The sequence below is a fragment of the Coregonus clupeaformis genome, unplaced genomic scaffold, assembly GCF_020615455.1.
Source record: "Coregonus clupeaformis isolate EN_2021a unplaced genomic scaffold, ASM2061545v1 scaf0585, whole genome shotgun sequence".
Lineage (NCBI taxonomy): Eukaryota > Metazoa > Chordata > Actinopteri > Salmoniformes > Salmonidae > Coregonus > Coregonus clupeaformis.
The window spans coordinates 33,841-53,186 of NW_025534040.1; the positions used below are offsets into that span (position 1 = coordinate 33,841).

The 19,346-nt window shown below is 43.2% G+C and overlaps 1 protein-coding gene across 1 annotated transcript in view; it reads right to left on the reverse strand.

Annotated features, from left to right (window-relative positions):
* LOC123485150 overlaps positions 1 to 17,768 on the reverse strand; it is a 45,553-nt gene extending 27,785 nt beyond the window's left edge. The window contains exon 1 of the mRNA XM_045216042.1: positions 17,144 to 17,768. Coding sequence (XP_045071977.1) covers positions 17,144 to 17,768 — 625 coding nt within the window. The remainder of the gene's footprint in view (positions 1 to 17,143) is intronic.
* Positions 17,769 to 19,346: the final 1,578 nt, after the last annotated feature.

Consider the following 19,346-nt stretch of genomic DNA (forward strand, 5'->3'; position numbering starts at 1 on the left):
ATTGTCTGCATCACTTCCAATCCCCCATATGTTTTTTTTTCTCGCAAATATATATATATATACACATATACATACAGTGGGGAGAACAAGTATTTGATACACTGCCGATTTTGCAGGTTTTCCTACTTACAAAGCATGTAGAGGTCTGTAATTTTTATCATAGGTGCACTTCAACTGTGAGAGACGGAATCTAAAACCAAAATCCAGAAAATCACATTGTATGATTTTTAAGTAATTAATTTGCATTTTATTGCATGACATATGTATTTGATACATCAGAAAACCAGAACTTAATATTTGGTACAGAAACCTTTGTTTGCAATTACAGAGATCATACGTTTCCTGTAGGTCTTGACCAGGTTTGCACACACTGCAGCAGGGATTTTGGCCCACTCCTCCATACAGACCTTCTCCAGATCCTTCAGGTTTCGGGGCTGTCGCTGGGCAATACGGACTTTCAGCTCCCTCCAAAGATTTTCTATTGGGTTCAGGTCTGGAGACTGGCTAGGCCACTCCAGGACCTTGAGATGCTTCTTACGGAGCCACTCCTTAGTTGCCCTGGCTGTGTGTTTCGGTCGTTGTCATGCTGGAAGACCCAGCCACGACCCATCTTCAATGCTCTTACTGAGGGAAGGAGGTTGTTGGCCAAGATCTCGCGATACATGGCCCCATCCATCCTCCCCTCAATACGGTGCAGTTGTCCTGTCCCCTTTGCAGAAAAGCATTCCCAAAGAATGATGTTTCCACCTCCATGCTTCACGGTTGGGATGGTGTTCTTGGGGTTGTACTCATCCTTTTCTTCCTCCAAACACGGCGAGTGGAGTTTAGACCAAAAAGCTCTATTTTTGTCTCATCAGACCACATGACCTTCTCCCATTCCTCCTATGGATCATCCAGATGGTCATTGGCAAACTTCAGACGGGCCTGGACATGCGCTGGCTTGAGCAGGGGGACCTTGCTTGCGTGCGCTGCAGGATTTTAATCCATGACGGTGTAGTGTGTTACTAATGGTTTTCTTTGAGACTGTGGTCCCAGCTCTCTTCAGGTCATTGACCAGGTCCTGCCGTGTAGTTCTGGGCTGATCCCTCACCTTCCTCATGATCATTGATGCCCCACGAGGTGAGATCTTGCATGGAGCCCCAGACCGAGGGTGATTGACCGTCATCTTGAACTTCTTCCATTTTCTAATAATTGCACCAACAGTTGTTGCCTTCTCACCAAGCTGCTTGCCTATTGTCCTGTAGCCCATCCCAGCCTTGTGCAGGTCTACAATTGTATCCCTGATGTCCTTACACAGCTCTCTGGTCTTGGCCATTGTGGAGAGGTTTGAGTCTGTTTGATTGAGTGTGTGGACAGGTGTCTTTTATACAGGTAATGAGTTTAAACAGGTGCAGTTAATACAGGTAATGAGTGGAGGACAGGAGGGCTTCTTAAAGAAAAACTAACAGGTCAGTGAGAGCCGGAATTGTTACTGGTTGGTAGGTGATCAAATACTTATGTCATGCAATAAAATGCAAATTAATTACTTAAAAATCATACAATGTGATTTTCTGGATTTTTTTATTTATTCCGTCTCTCACAGTTGAAGTGTACCTATGATAAAAATTACAGACCTCTACATGCTTTGTAAGTAGGAAAACCTGCAAAATTGGCAGTGTATCAAATACTTGTTCTCCCCACTGTATATACATACATATATACATACATACACACACACATATAAATACATATTCATATTATTTTTTAAATATATTTTCCTTTATTACTTTCCAACCCCACCACCCCTCCGCTAATTGGAGTAAACTAGTGAAAAACAACGCTTAGGTCAGGACCTGTTAGTGAACAGTATTTCCCTTAATCTCATTGGAAGTCATCCTACTTCTGTATGCAGTCAGTAACACACACTTCCCTAACCGGTCTCTCTCAGCCACTGCAGCTGTCACTGGGGTAAATATATGCATCCGTTAGAAAACGTACTCTCTGAAGAATGCTGACCTGACAAACTGAATCAGAATCAATCATCTGATTGCGGTGTTAACCTGTCATTGAGACTGAACATGTAGAGCAGTCAGGAGGGAGAGCAGTAGTTGGAGCTGATCAGGAATGGACTGGAACTGCAGTCAACAATGACATAGAGACTTGTCAAAAGACTTTGAGAAAAGAGATGGTAAACTGAAGGGAGTTACAGTGAGGGAAAAAAGTATTTGATCCCCTCCTGATTTTGTACGTTTGCCCACTGACAAAGAAATTATTAGTCTATAATTTTAATGGTAGGTTTATTTGAACAGTGAGAGACAGAATAACAACAAAAAAATCCAGAAAAACGCATGTCAAAAATTTTATAAATTGATTTGCATTTTGATGAGGGAAATACGTATTTGACCCCCTCTCAATCAGAAAGATTTCTGGCTCCCAGGTGTCTTTTATACAGGTAACAAACTGAGATTAGGAGCACACTCTTAAAGGGAGTGCTCCTAATCTCAGTTTGTTACCTGTATAAAAGACACCTGTCCACAGAAGCAATCAATCAATCAGATTCCAAACTCTCCACCATGGCCAAGACCAAAGAGCTTTCCAAGGATGTCAGGAACAATATTGTAGACCTACACAAGGCTGGAATGGGCTATAAGACCATCGCCAAGCAGCTTGGTGAGAAGGTGACAACAGTTGGTGTGATTATTCGCAAATAGAAGAAACACAAAATAACTGTCAATCACCCTCGGCCTGGGGCTCCATTCAAGATCTCACCTCGTGGAGTTGCAATGATCATGAGAACGGTGAGGAATCAGCCCAGAACTACACGGGAGGATCTTGTCAATGATCTCAAGGTAGCTGGGACCATAGTCACCAAGAAAACAATTGGTAACACACTACGTCGTGAGGACTGAAATCCTGCAGCGCCCGCAAGGTCCCCCTGCTCAAGAAAGCACATATACAGGCCTGTCTGAAGTTTGCCAATGAACATCTGAATGATTCAGAGAAGAACTGGGTGAAAGTGTTGTGGTCAGATGAGACCAAAATTGAGATCTTAGGCATCAACTCAACTCGCCGTGTTTGGAGGAGGAGGAATGCTGCCTATGACCCCAAGAACACCATCCCCACCGTCAAACATGGAGGTGGAAACATTATGCTTTGGTGGTGTTTTTCTGCTAAGGGGACAGGACAACTTCACCGCATCAAAGGGACGATGGACGGGGCCATGTACCGTCAAATCTTGGGTGAGAACCTCCTTCCCTCAACTAGGGCATTGAAAATGGGTCGTGGATGGGTTTTCCAGCATGACAATGACCCAAAACACACAGCCAAGGCAACAAAGGAGTGGCTCAAGAAGAAGCACATTAAGGTCCTGGCGTGGCCTAGCCAGTCTCCAGACCTGAATCCCATAGAAAATCTGTGGAGGGAGCTGAAGGTTCGAGTTGCCAAACGTCAGCCTCAAAACCTTAATGACTTGGAGAAGATCTGCAAAGAGGAGTGGGACAAAATCCCTCCTGAGATGTGTGCAAACCTGGTGGCCAACTACAAGAAACGTCTGACCTCTGTGATTGCCAACAAGGGTTTTGCCACCAAGTACTAAGTCATGTTTTGCAGAGGGGTCAAATACTTATTTCCCTCATTAAAATGCAAATCAGTTTATAACATTTTTGACATGTGTTTTTCTGGATTGTTTTGTTGTTATTCTGTCTCTCACTGTTCAAATAAACCTACCATTAAAATGATAGACTGATCATGTCTTTGTCAGTGGGCAAACGTACAAAATCAGCAGGGGATCAAATACTTTTTTCCCTCACTGTATGTACCCAATCAGATCTCTCTCTCTCCCACCGTATACACTATTTGTAGCAGCAGTACAATCATCCTCCATGTAGTTTAGCCCACTCCTTCACTTCAACAGGAATGTCTCTATCTGTGCCAAACTGCCTTTCACAAAACGTAAATACAAGCAGAACAAAAAGAAAGGATGAATAGAGTTTTGGTTGAGAGAGTACAGTGGTTGTATTTTGGACTTATGCTTGCATGTTGTGTAAGCTGAGTAAGGGAATGCAAATGTTGATTGAAGCCGTCTGCTGCCTACGTCATGATACGAACAGAATACCACATGACATGATACTACACACACCCAATCATATTATTTCATAATAAACAAACCTAAATACACACACACACACACGTACACACACACACACTTCACCTCAGATGATAAACTCTTCCATTAGAGAGTTCTAAAATACCATGTCATTGCCCTGTTGTCCTGACCTCAGAGAGGCAGGCTGTATCTGCTACTCGCCTGGTATTCAGTGAATGAGAGGAGTGGCAGATGGAGGGGGTGTTTTGGATTCCTCACCAGTAGGTCTGTACTGTGGGCATCTATTCTCAGCTGGCCAAGGTCCCGGTGAAACGCCCCCACTACAACCACAGCTGGAAAGGCAAACACACTTGCAATCACACACACTTGCACAATCTTGGTGCACACACACACACCCTCCCCATTTCTCCACCCACAGTGTGCCAGGGGTGGGCTGACAAGACCCATCCCACTCAGAGCTGCTTACTAACACATTCTTCTACCTGCCATCTCCCTCCTTCCTTCATTCCCTCATTCATACTCCCTCGTTCATCTATTTTCTTCGGGGGATGCAATGAATTCCATACTGGTGAGGTGGCAAAATATTTTATATTCCTAATCAGAGCAGAGTGGTATGTACAGTTGTGCTTCTAACTATTGACCAATGTAATCCTAACTATGTTCTCTATTTCCATTCATGTATAAACCACATTTCACTGTGAGAACGCCTCAAGTAGCAGAGAGGAAATTATTTTTAATTGAAATGTAAGTAGTAGCAGAATGCAGTACTAAGGAAGCTCTGTGTGCCTGGTAGCATGTGCTTTTGATTCATGGTGAGTAATGGAGGCAAGCAACACTGAAGCATGCATGAGAGCACCAGCTGTTCCAGACGACTGTGTGATCACACTCTCCGTAGCTGATGTGAACAAGACCTTTAAACAGGTCACCATTCACAAGGCCGCGGGGCCAGACAGATTACCAGGGCGTGTACTCAGAGCATGCGAGGACCAACTGGCAAGTTGTCTTCACTGACATTTTCAACCTCTCCCTGACCGACTCTGTAATACAGTGAGGGAAAAAAGTATTTGATCCCCTGCTGATTTTGTACGTTTGCCCACTGACAAAGAAATGATCCGTCTTATCATTGTGGCCCAGGTGGCACAAAATAATCAAAGGTCTGACAGCATGGAGATGCTTGGGAAAATGGTTACAACAGGGGATCAGAGTGTTTGTGTCTCAGGTGAAGAGGGTGGATCTGATCTCCATCACCTAGGACTTGACATAGATTAAGTAGATTAATCAAATCTCGCATTGTTATCAATTTCTGCTCAATCTGCATGCTTTCTCAATCAGCTTTAACTGTATGTGCACTCGTAGATCAAGTTATTTCTCGAGTTGGGCTCTGGGATATAACAGCCGTTGAGTATCTGATTTTATGGTGGATTGTGGAGGAGGGGGGTTGAGTGTGTTGGAGTATGTGAGTATGTGCGTGTGTGCTTGTCTGGCATCTGTTGTGGGGGGGTGGGGATGTTGGGGGGGAGGGTATGGGATAGACCACGGAAATTATTTGCTAGGATAATAATTGCTTGTCAATTAATTAAATGTAATACAATGGCAATCCGGGTTATATGTTAGAATCCTATGCGTGAACTGCCGACATTATTACGCATATTAATTGATAATGATGGAAAATAGGATATGCATAATTTAAAAAAAATAGTTATATAGATATATATATATATATATATATATAGAGGTGAAAGCATTGGAAATGCTTTTGGCGGTTAATCTGCTTCTGTTTTGTGGGTGGCACTGTGTGCTGTTTTCGATGGATGGGTCCTGGCCTCTCGGGGCCTTAGGGATACGGAGAGACGTGGGTGGGATGCTGATCACTGGGATGACGGCTCAACTTGGGATGGGGAGGGGCTTTAGCGGGGGAATTAGTGGAGAACAATTGAAGGGTTACTCCGTAGCAATGCAAATATCACGGTACAGCTATATGGACACTCAATCATTACGCTATTTTCTATTGGTAAATTTACAAACATGTATAATGATAAATAGACTTGAAACTTGTATCTCATTATGGTGTATGGTGAAATAAGTATAGCCAGTTATAATTGTAATGGCTTAGCTGATAATAACAAAAGAAGAACAATATTTACATGGCTCAAAGAGAAGGAATATAATATCTATTGTATACAGGAAACTCATTCAACAATTCGAGATGAAGTAGCGTGGAAAAAGAATGGGGGGAATATACTTCTCCCATGGGCAAAGAAATTCAAAAGGGGTGATGATATTAATTAATAGTAATTTCGATCCGAATGTGCAAATTGTCCAAATAGATACGCAAGGTAGATGGATTATTTTAAATATGTTATTGGACCATAAACAGATATGGCTCATTAACCTTTACGGACCAAATAATGATGATCCACAATTCTTTGACAATATATATAATAAATTATCAAGCCTGCAAGCAACTCAAGAAAATATTATTATGGTGGGGGATTATAATACTGTTTTAAATAGCTCAATGGACCGAAAAGGAAATCACACCACAAACAATCACCCACATGCTCTTAAGGAAATTGTGAATGTCATGGATACATTAGAACTAGTAGATATATGGAGGCTTAAATATACTGATCTAGTGAGATATACATGGCGGAGACTGAATCAAGCTAGTCGTCTTGACTTCTTTCTTATCTCATTCTCGTTGGCACCAAAAGTAAAAAAAAGTGTTGATAGGGGACAGAATGCGGTTGGACCATCATATAATAGGCATATACATTACTCTTACTGAATTTCCACGTGGGCGAGGATATTGGAAATGTAATCAAAGCCTATTGGATGATAATTTATTTATAATTAGAACAAAGGAATTTATAACTGACTTTTTCCAACATAACATAGGTACAGCGAATCCCCTTATTGTATGGGACACCTTTAAATGTGCCTTTAGAGGCCATGCAATTCAGTACTCATCTCGAAAACAAAAGCAATTTAGGTCAAACGAGTTTATACTAAGAAAGGAAATAGAAAGTCTAACAGAACAGATAGATGGCAATAAAAACTGTAACATAGAGGCTCAGAATAAATTAGAGGAAAAACAAAAGAAATGGAGAAACTTATTCAAGAAAGATCAAGTGTAATATATTATAAAAATAAAGCAAACTGGATGGAATATGGGGAAAAATGCACAAAATTATTTTTTAATCTTCAACATAGGAATGCTACCAAAAAGAACTTAATGAAACTGGTTACAATTGACGGAGTCACCCATAATTCACCAAATTATATTTTGAAGGAAGAAACAAAGTACTTTAAGCATATGTTTTCTTTTCAGTCGCCTCCATCTCCTCTAACTGAAGCTAATTGTAGAGATTTTTTTTCTATTGATAATGTCAAATTAACAGCCACACAGAAAGACTCATGTGAAGGTGAAATTACAGAGGAGGAACTTCTGGATGCAATTAAAGACTTTAAGTCCGGGAAAACTCCAGGGTTGGATGGCATACCAGTCGAGGTATACCAAACCTTTTTGATATACTAAGAGGACCGTTAAGAGCATGTTTTAACCACTCCTATGTAAATGGTAGATTATCTGACACTCAAGAAGAAGGTCTGATCTCATTATTACTGAAACAGGATACAAGTGGAAAATATAAAGATCCAGTCCATTTACAAAATTGGAGGCCCCTTACACTTCAGTGTTGTGATGCAAAAATCCTAGCAAAATGTATAGCGCATAGAATTAAAAAGGTATTGTCGGATATTATTCATTCTAATCAGACAGGTTTTTTACATGGAAGATACATTGGAGATAATATAAGGCAAGTATTGGAAACAATAGAACACTATGGAAAATATGGGAAACCAGGCCTGCTATTCATAGCTGACTTCGAAAAGGCATTTGATAAAGTTCGACTGGGGTTTATATATAAATGCCTGGAGCATTTCAATTTTGGAGAATCTCTTATAAAATGGGTCAAAATCATGTATAGTAACCCTAGGTGTAAAATAGTAAATAATGGCTATTTCTCAGAAAGTTTTAAACTGTCAAGAGGAGTGAAACAAGGTTGTCCACTATCGGCATATCTATTTATTATGGCCATCGAGATGTTAGCTATTAAAATTAGATCCAACAATAATATCAGGGGATTAGAAATACAGGGCTAAAAAACAAAGGTGTCATTGTACGCAGATGATTCATGTTTTCTTTTAGATCCACAACTAGAATCCCTCCACAGCCTCATAGAGGATCTAGATACATTTTCTAACCTCTCTGGATTAAAACCAAATTATGACAAATGTACTATATTACGTATTGGATCACTAAAAAATACAATTTTTACATTACCATGTAGTTTACCAATAAAATGGTCTGATGGTGATGTGGATATACTCGGAATACATATCCCAAAGGAAATAAATGATCTCACTTCAATAAATTTTAATAGAAAGTTAGCAAAAATAGATAAGATCTTACTACCATGGAAAGGAAAATACCTGTCAATTTGTGGAAAAATCACCCTGATTAACTCTTTAGTATTATCCCAGTTTACCTATTTGCTTATGGTCTTGCCTACGCCTAGCAAACAGTTTTTTAAATTATATGAGAAAAAAATATTCAATTTTATTTGGAACGGCAAGCCAGACAAAATTAAAAGAGCATATTTATATAATGAATATGAATTCGGAGGACAGAAATTATTAAATATTAAAGCATTAGACCTATCACTAAAATCTTCAGTCATCCAAAAGTTATACTTGAATCCGAACTGGTTCTCAAGCAAATTAGTAAGATTGTCTCACCCACTGTTCAAAAAAGGCCTTTTTCCCTGTATTCAGATTACAACCTCTCACTTTGTTATTTGAAAAGGTAATAATCTCCCAAATGTCACTATTTCTAAAACAAGCCATAGAAAGTTGGTTGCAATTTCAATTTAATCCTCCAGAAACGACAGAACAAATAATGCAACAAATATTGTGGTTAAATTCAAATATACTAATTGACAAAAAACCTTTATTTTTTGACAGAATGTTTAAAAAAAGGTATAATCTTCGTAAATGATATCATCGGTAGGACTGGTGGAGTTATGTCGCACATGCAGCTAACAAAAACATATGGAAATGTCTGCTCTACCCAAAATTACAACCAAATAATTGCAGCCTTACCGCAAAAGTGGAAGAGGAAAGTTGAAGGGGGAGAAAGTAAGGAACTTGTCTGTCGGCCTTGCATTAAAGAACATAATTGGTTAAGGAAAACTGTGATAAATAAAAAAGTATATCAGTTTCACTTAAGGACCAAAGGATTGACAGCCGTCCCATATAGATTGCAAAATAGTTGGGAAGAGATCTTTGAAGTACCGATCCCATGGCATAGTGTTTATGAACTGACACGCAAAACGACACCGGATTCAAAAATTAGAATCTTTCAATTTAAATTATTATATAAAATTCTTGCTACCAATAGAATATTATTTATATGGGGGATACAATCTTCCCAGCTCTGCAGATTTTGCTGTGAAGAGACAGAATCATTAGATCATTTGTTTTGGTTCTGTCCATTTGTAGCTTGTTTTTGGACACAGGTCCAGGAATGGCTAAAGGATTGCAATATTTACCTGGAACTAACCTTGCAGATAGCATTACTGGGTGATCTGAAAAGTCATAGTCAATCAATCAATAATATAATAATACTTTTAGCAAAAATGTTTATTTTTAATTCACAATCTGTAGAAGCAATGAGAATAGGAAGGTTCAGAACTTTTGTAAAACATCACAGTACGGTTGAAATATATATGGCAAATAGAAATCCTATATGGATGGTGTTAAGAGATAGATGGGAGGTATTGAATAGAGTTGAAGGATGGGACTAATAACAAATAACAACAAATAATAACAAAGATAGCTAATAATGTAAGCATACTGTGTCCATAATAAGTATATAGGTTGTATGTTGGGAGCTTTTGGGAAAGAGCACAGTTAGAAAGATATGGCATTTAGAAGCAAATCGGATGGACATCATGAAAATGATCGGAGAGGTTGAGAGTAGAAGAAGTTCAGGAGCAAAAAAAAAAAAATATATATATATATATATATAATAGAATTATTGTAAAATTAACTCTGTCCATAAGGTGTAGATAGTAAGTATAGACCGGAAGTAGAGGCCTGGGCATTGTTGTTCACTAATTTACTCCAAGTAGGGAAAGGATGGTGGGGTTGAAATATATATATATAAAAAAATAAAAAAACATGGGGGATTGGAAGTGATGCAGACAATTACATTGATAGAAGATACAATCTATCTGCAATATTAAGCTGATCCATTCCCCTCTAAAAAAAAAAAAAAAAAAAATATGAAATGATCCGTCTATAATTTTTATGGTCGGTTTATTTGAACAGTGAGAGACAGAATAACAACAAACAAATCCAGAAAAACACGTGTCAAAAATGTTATAAATTGATTTGCATTTTAATGAGGGAAATAAGTATTTGACCCCCTCTCAATCAGAAAGATTTCTGCCTCCCAGGTGTCTTTTATACAGTGTGACGTCACGAGAGGCTACACAGCTTTCAGCGGGATTGCTCAAGTAGTGCAAGGAGACAAGGTTCAAACAAAACAAGGATTTTATTATAGGTCTTGGGAAATTAACGAAAATATAACAAAATTCTGTTCTCTTGTGGCTCTTTAAGGGTTAACAGTTCAGGGATGTCTCTTCCACATCCAAAATCATAATTCTCACTCGCTCAGATAACTTTTCCCCAGCCTTACTGTAGTCCACGTTGCAGCTAGTGGCCAACCCAGCAAAAAGTCCTTCCAAATGTCTCTCACGTATTTCCACAGGTGCATATATCCAAAGGTGAGTATTTCCCAAAGGTAAGTATCTCCAAATCCTTATATTCCTCATGGAAGTGGACGTGCAGCACTCTTGTCCTCCCGAGAGCCCCGGTTGGAGACTGTGTCTCTTCACCCCCCACACACTCCCTCAGTGTGTCTCTTCCCTTCCCAAACCTTCAGCTCATCAGCTCCTCATTTGTTTCAGCTGCGTGGGAAGATTGGCCATAGAGGGGTGGAGTTCCCGACCATACCAGCAGATGGAGCCATAGCTGTCTGGGTTTGCAGCCACCTCAGGGGGATGTAACGTCCCTCCAGGACACAGCCTCTCGTGACATCACACATCCCCCTCCTCGGGACCGACGTCCTCGTCGGGGTAAAGGCAGCGAAGAAGGCATCACGCCGGGAGAGGGCGTCCGCATTGCCGTGGTGCTTGCCAGCCTGCTCTCTCTTCAACTCCTCCACCTCTAGGACCAGGGACTCAGCCTCCTGTTGTCTCTCCTTGAGTTTCTTACTGAACGCATCAGCCTTGGTTTTAGCAGAGTTTAGCTTCTGTTGAGCAGCTTTCAGTTCCTTCTCTCTCTCTGCCTCCGCATTCTTCATCTTGTTCTCCAACACCTTGTACTTCTCCTCTGCCTTCTTCTGGACCTCCTTACTACTGCGCAGGGTCTCCTCACACTCCTCGATGGTCCTGCGCAGCCTCTCCAGCTCCTCCTGTTGCTTAGGGAAGGAGCTCTGTTGGAGTTTAGCCTGGAGGATATCTAACTCTTCTGTCTTCATGTCTAACTGTTGCTTTAACAAACGATACCTCTCAGCGGTCCCCTTCAGACCAGACAGTTCTTTGTCCAGATTCTGTAGCTCCGTCTCTGTGTCGGTCTGGGCACCTGCCATCCCTATCAGAGCCCGGGCGGGAGTGAGTAACTCGGAGGATTGCACCGGAGCCTTCCCAGGATGAGTCTTGCCTCTCCGTTTCCGAGGTACTCGGGTTATCCTCTCCTGAGACTCTCTCCAGAGTGGGTAAAAGGCTGGGCAGTCTCGTCCAATTAGGACAGGGACGGGGAGGGAATCAACCACCCCCGCCGTCGTGTGTATGGTTCCCCGTGTGCTGGTCATTGTAAGTTCAGTAATGGGGTATTCTCTGGTGTCCCCATGGACACAGGAAACTGGGAGGACTTTCCCCGGGGTCAGACACGTTGGGCCCACCAAATCCTTACGCACCAGGGTGGCCCGGCTACCAGAATCCAGTAAGGCCTCCACATCATGGTGATTCACAGTTACCGGGCAGGTGGGGGGTCGATCTGGGCCGCCATCTACGACTCCCAAGAGCGAGGCAAAACGGTGTGTGGGTGCTGAGCTGGAGGACTCCGCAGTGGGCATAGGTTCATCGGCTGGTTTCCCACACTGCCAGGAGATATGTCCCATCTCCCCACACCGGTAACACTGTCGAGTTTCCCCCTCCTGGTGTACTCTTCTTGGACCCGCCTGGTTTCTGGCTCCCCCTGGAGCCGGGATAAGTCCTGACGTGGCTGGGTTCGAGACCTTGGGGTCCTTTGGACGGGTTCTTCCCATTTGTGGTGGGGCCGCACTCCTGGGGTCTTTTCGGGAAGCATTCAGCATCTCCGCTGTGGCCTGGTACTTTTCCACAGCTTCCACGGTCAGATCAGCCGTGGTCAAGGCCTGTTGACTGATGAACCGTTTTGCCTCATAAGGCAGGGCGCGTAGGTAACGATCCACCACAACGGCCTCCACCACCGCCGCTGCTGTATTCCTCTGCGGATCCAGCCATTTCCTTGCGATTCGGACAAGTTCATGCATCTGCCCCCGAGGGAGGTTGGTCTGGTTGGAAGGTCCAGCTGTGAAAGCGCTGGGCCATACCAAACTTTGTGAGTCCATATCTGCTGAGGATCTCAGACTTCAGGGCATCATAGTCAGTAACCTGGTCAGGGCCCAGGTCCCGGACAGCATTCAGCGATTCCCCGGTTAGAAAGGGGGCTAACAGACCAACCCACTGTTGCTTGGGCCAGGCTTCCCTAGTGGCCGTGGCCTCAAATGCATGCAGGTATGCCTCAATGTCATCGGTAGCTCCCATCTTAGATATAAAGTCACTTGCCTTTATTGGGCGGGTATTTTGGACCACCCTCTGTCTCTGCAACTGCAATTCCTCTGCCTTCAGAAGGTTGGCTTTCTTTTGCTCCTCCAAGAGAGCCACGTTTGCTTGCATCTGGGCTTGCTGGCCAGCAACAAGGGCTTTCAATATGTCCTCCATTTCAGTCGGCGGGGAGCCTACGGCCAACTTGGAAAACTGGGTGATCAAACCTTCGGTATCCTCCTCTGACATGCACTATTAACGCTTGAGCGTGCCCGTATTCACCACCATCTGTGACGTCACGAGAGGCTACACAGCTTTCAGCGGGATTGCTCAAGTAGTGCAAGGAGACAAGGTTCAAACAAAACAAGGATTTTATTATAGGTCTTGGGAAATTAACGAAAATATAACAAAATTCTGTTCTCTTGTGGCTCTTTAAGGGTTAACAGTTCAGGGATGTCTCTTCCACATCCAAAATCATAATTCTCACTCGCTCAGATAACTTTTCCCCAGCCTTACTGTAGTCCACGTTGCAGCTAGTGGCCAACCCAGCAAAAAGTCCTTCCAAATGTCTCTCACGTATTTCCACAGGTGCATATATCCAAAGGTGAGTATTTCCCAAAGGTAAGTATCTCCAAATCCTTATATTCCTCATGGAAGTGGACGTGCAGCACTCTTGTCCTCCCGAGAGCCCCGGTTGGAGACTGTGTCTCTTCACCCCCCACACACTCCCTCAGTGTGTCTCTTCCCTTCCCAAACCTTCAGCTCATCAGCTCCTCATTTGTTTCAGCTGCGTGGGAAGATTGGCCATAGAGGGGTGGAGTTCCCGACCATACCAGCAGATGGAGCCATAGCTGTCTGGGTTTGCAGCCACCTCAGGGGGATGTAACGTCCCTCCAGGACACAGCCTCTCGTGACATCACAACAGGTAACGAGCTGAGATTAGGAGCACACTCTTAAAGGGAGTGCTCCTAATCTCAGCTTGTTACCTGTATAAAACACACCTGTCCACAGAAGCAATCAATCAATCAGATTCCAAACTCTCCACCATGGCCAAGACCAAAGAGCTCTCCAAAGGATGTCAGGGACAAGATTGTAGACATACACAAGGCTGGAATGGGCTACAAGACCATCACCAAGCAGCTTGGTGAGAAGGTGACAACAGTTGGTGCGATTATTCGCAAATGGAAGAAACACAAAATAACTGTCAATCTCCCTCGGCCTGGGGCTCCATGCAAGATCTCACCTCGTGGAGTTGCAACGATCATGAGAACATTGAGGAATCAGCCCAGAACTACACGGGAGGATCTTGTCAATGATCTCAAGGCAGCTGGGACCATAGTCACCAAGAAAACAATTGGTAACACACTACGCCGTGAAGGACTGAAATCCTGCAGCGCCCGCAAGGTCCCCCTGCTCAAGAAAGCACATATACAGGCCCGTCTGAAGTTTGCCAATGAACATCTGAATGATTCAGAGGAGAACTGGGTGAAAGTGTTGTGGTCAGATGAGACCAAAATCGAGCTCTTTGACATCAACTCAACTCGTCGTGTTTGGAGGAGGAGGAATGCTGCCTATGAACCCAAGAACACCATCCCCACCGTCAAACATGTAGGTGGAAACATTATGCTTTGGGGGTGTTTTTCTGCTAAGGGGACAGGACATTGAAAATGGGTCGTGGATGGGTATTCCAGCATGACAATGACCCAAACCACACGGCCAAGGCAACAAAGGAGTGGCTCAAGAAGAAGCACATTAAGGTCCTGGAGTGGCCTAGCCAGTCTCCAGACCTTAATCCCATAGAAAATCTGTGGAGGGAGCTGAAGGTTCGAGTTGCCAAACGTCAGGCTCGAAACCTTAATGACTTGGAGAAGATCTGCAAAGAGGAGTGGGACAAAATCCCTCCTGAGATGTGTGCAAACCTGGTGGCCAACTACAAGAAACGTCTGACCTCTGTGATTGCCAACAAGGGTTTTGCCACCAAGTACTAAGTCATGTTTTGCAGAGGGGTCAAATACTTATTTCCCTCATTAAAATGCAAATCAATTTAGAACATTTTTGACATGCGTTTTTCTGGATTTATTTTATTTTATTCTGTCTCTCACTGTTCAAATAAACCTACCATTAAAATTATAGACTGATCATGTCTTTGTCAGTGGGCAAAGGTACAAAATCAGCAGGGGATCAAACACTTTTTTCCCTCACTGTACCTGCATGTTTCAAGCAGACCACCATAGTCCCTGTGCCCAAGAATGCGAAGGGAACCTATCTAAATGACTACCGCCCCATAGCACTCACGCCGGTAGCCATGAAGTGCTTTGAAAGGCTGGTCATGGCTCACATCAACACCATCATCCCAGAAACCCTAGATGCACTCCAATTCGCATTCCGCCTCAACAGATCCACATATGACACAATCTACGTTCGCACTCCACAAAAGGAACACCTATGTGAGAATGCTGTTCATTGACTATAGCTCAGCGTTCAACACCATATTGCCCACAAAGCTCATCACTAAGCTAAGGACCCTGGGACTAAACACCTCCCTCTGCAACTGGATCCTGGACTTCCTGACGGGCCACCCCCAGGTGGTAAGGGTAGGCAACAACATATCTGCCACGCTGATCCTCAACACCGGGGCCCCTCAGGGGTGCGTGCTTAGTCCCCTCCTGTACTCCCTGTTCACCCACAACTGCGTGGCCAAGCACGACTCCAACACCATCTTTAAGTTTGCTGATGACACAACAGTGGTAGGCCTGATCACCGACAACGATGAGACAGCCTATAGGGAGGAGGTCAGAGACCTGGCAGTGTGGTGCCAGGACAACAACCTCTCCCTCAATGTGAGTAAGAGAAAGGAGATGATCGTGGACTACAGGAAAAGGAGCACGGAACAGGCCCCCATTAACATCGACGGGGCTGTAGTGGAGCACATCGAGAGTTTCAAGTTCCTTGGTGTCCACATCACCAACAAACTATCATGGTCCAAAACACCAAGACAGTCGTGAAGAGGGCACAACAACACCTTTTCCCCCTAAGGAGACTGAAAATATTTGGCATTGGTCCCCAGATCCTCAAAAAGTTATACAGCTACACCATCGAGAGCATCCTGACTGGTTGCATCACCTCCTGGTATGGCAACTGCTCGGCATCCAACCGTAACGCGCTACATCACTAGGGCCAAACTTCCTGCCATCCAGGACTTATACAGTGAGGGAAAAAAGTATTTGATCCCCTGCTGATTTTGTACGTTTACCCACTGACAAAGAAATGATCGGTCTATAATTTTTATGGTAGATTTATTTGAACAGTGAGAGACAGAATAACAACAACAAAAATCCAGAAAAACGCATGTCAATAATGTTATAAATTGATTTGCATTTTAATGAGGGAAATAAGTATTTGACCCCCTCTCAATCAGAAAGATTTTTTTGGCTCCCAGGTGTCTTTTATACAGGTAACGAGCTGAGATTAGGAGCACACTCTTAAAGGGAGTGCTCCTAATCACAGCTTGTTACCTGTATAAAAGACACCTGTCCACAGAAGCAATCAATCAATCAGATTCCAAACTCTCCACCATGGCCAAGACCAAAGAGCTCTCCAAGGATGTCAGGGACAAGATTGTAGACCTACACAAGGCTGGGATGGGCTACAAGACCATCGCCAAGCAGCTTGGTGAGAAGGTGACAACAGTTAGTGTGATTATTCGCAAATGGAAGAAACACAAAATAACTGTTAATCTCCCTATACCTGCACCCAGAGGGGAGTAGTTCAAAGTCCGGGTACAGGGGGTGGCTTGGGTCTAAAATGATTTTGTGAGCCTTGCGGAGGGCCCTGACCTTAAAGATCTCATCCAGGCCTGTCTGTTTGACTCCAAGTACCTTGCTTGCTGTGGTGATAATCCTTCTCAGCATTTTCCTCTGGCTGACAGTGGCATTGCCAAACCAACAAACAATACAAAACGTTAAAATACTCTTAATGAAAGATTTGTAAAACAGAGTCAGTATAGTACAATCAACATTAAAAGATCCCAGCTTTTTGAGAAAGTACAGTCTGTTGACTCTTTCTGTACATTTACTCCACTGAAGCTTATTGTCCAAGAGGACACCCAGATATTTGTATTCCTCTACAATCTCTATGTTCTGACCTCTGATAGATGTTGCAGAGGTAGGTGTTCTACGCTTCCTGAAGTCTATGCACATGTCTTTGGTCTTGTTGGTATTGAGGACCAAGTGTGATTCGTCACACCACTCTACAAAGTAATCTAGGACCGGGCCATGGTGTTCCTCATCATCATGCAACAGGCTGATCAAGGCAGTGTCATCAGGGAACTTAACGAGGTGTCTGTCAGGATGGGAACTAGTACAACTATTAGTGTACAAGATGTACAGGAGTGGGGACAAAACACATCCCTGAGGAGAGCCTGTGTTGGTGGTGCGTATGTCCGACACGTGGGGACCTACTTTGACCCACTCTGACCTCTGGCTCAGGAAGTCCAACAGCCACAAAACCAGCCCCCCATCTAAGGAGAAGTCCCTAATCAGTCTCTGTGCCAGAATGTAAGGCTGGATTGTGTTGAAGGCAGAAGAAAAGTCAACAAATAGAACCCTGACATGGGACTTGGCGCCCTCTAGATGTCTATAGACCATGTTGAGGAGAGGAAGAATGTCATCAACTCCTCTGCTGGGCTGATAGGCAAACTGAAACAGGTCGAGGAGCTTCTGGGTGGTGCTGAGAATATGACTTTTCACAATTTTCTCAAAGCATTTCATTACTAAGGATGTCAAGGCAACAGGGCGGTAGTCATTCAGCACAGAGGGATTAGATGCTTTAGGAATGGGTAAAATTATTGAGTTTTTCCACAATACTGGCACATGTTGCTGGTTGAGCGAGGATTGGAAAATGTCTAAAAACACCAGCCAATTGTTCAGCACAGTGCTTTAACACAAGTCCACTTATTTTGTCTGGGCCTGGGCTTGTGTGCGTTACATCCCTTAACAACAACCCTCTCAAACATATGTAATGATGCTTCCATGTACCAGAGCGCCAAGTCTAGGTCCAAAAGGCTCCTTAACAGCTTCTACCCCCAAGCTATAAGACTGTTGAACAATTAATAAAATGGCCACCCGGACTATTTACATTGACACCCCCCCCTTTGTTTTTAACACTGCTGCTACTCGCTGTTTATTATCTATGCATAGTCACTTTACCACTACCTACATGTACAAATTACCTCGACTAACCTGTACCCCCGCACATTGACTCGGTACCGGTACCCCCTGTATATAGCCTCGTTATTATTGTTATGTAATTTCATTGTGTTACTTTTTATTTTTTGCTTTAGTTTAGTAAATATTTTCTTAACTCTATTTCTTGAACTGCATTGTTGGTTAAGGGCTTGTAAGTAAGCATTTCATGGTAAGGTCTGTTGTATTCGGCACGTGACAAATAAAATTTGATTCGAAATTTGATTTGAGTATGTATGACAGTGTATGTGCTTACTAGAGTGCAGTTTTCACATGAAGGTGTAGGTGTGTGTGGTGTGTGTGTCTGTAGAGTGGGCTGGGCCTCCAGTCCTGTGGGTGTGTAGATGAAAGACTCCACTGACTTCTTGCACTTCCTGCTGAGACACAGGAAGCTCCCAGATTCCTGTCAGGAAGGGGAGGAGCCAAACTCAGGAATCCCAACTCAGATTCTCTCTCTGTATTCCAACAAAACCCCTGTCACCTCCTTGTTGCTCAAAGGGGCCAAAGAAAATGGTTTCTTGCACCTCTGAGTACACAGAGTTACTTTTTGTGAAACAGGTCAAACCTTTTACACAGTGTACCATGGACGTTAAATCTCACAGAGGCAGTGCAGAGTGCCCTTGCCTTCTGATTATCATACTCTCTGTGTAATGACATTTTCCTCTTGTGTTGTCTGAATTCCTGTGGACACACGGCAAAGGATGTGGCACCAGCAAACACAGTCGTAGCTGCTGAATGATGGCTGACCTTTCTCCAGGCAATATGTGAGACATGAAGCCTCAGGATAGATGAAAGGGAAGGACTAGAGTGGCAAATATCACTGGAAATATTGATGATTAGACCAGCCAGGGCTCCTACTGAACAATAGCATGGATCAAAAGATGTGTGGTCCAGGTCTGGGTCTGTTGTCCTCTCTACATAAAGAGTTTCTTGTTCCTTTAAAAGAGCCTGGTCTAAATGGCTGTCTCGTTGGATTCCCACTGCACATTAATAACCTTCATTAGCTATTCAGGGTCCATTTGAACAGAATGAAGACTGAAAATCTGATACACTCACATGGACCATGTAATGCAAACAGTGCAATTCAATTAAGGCAATGGCATT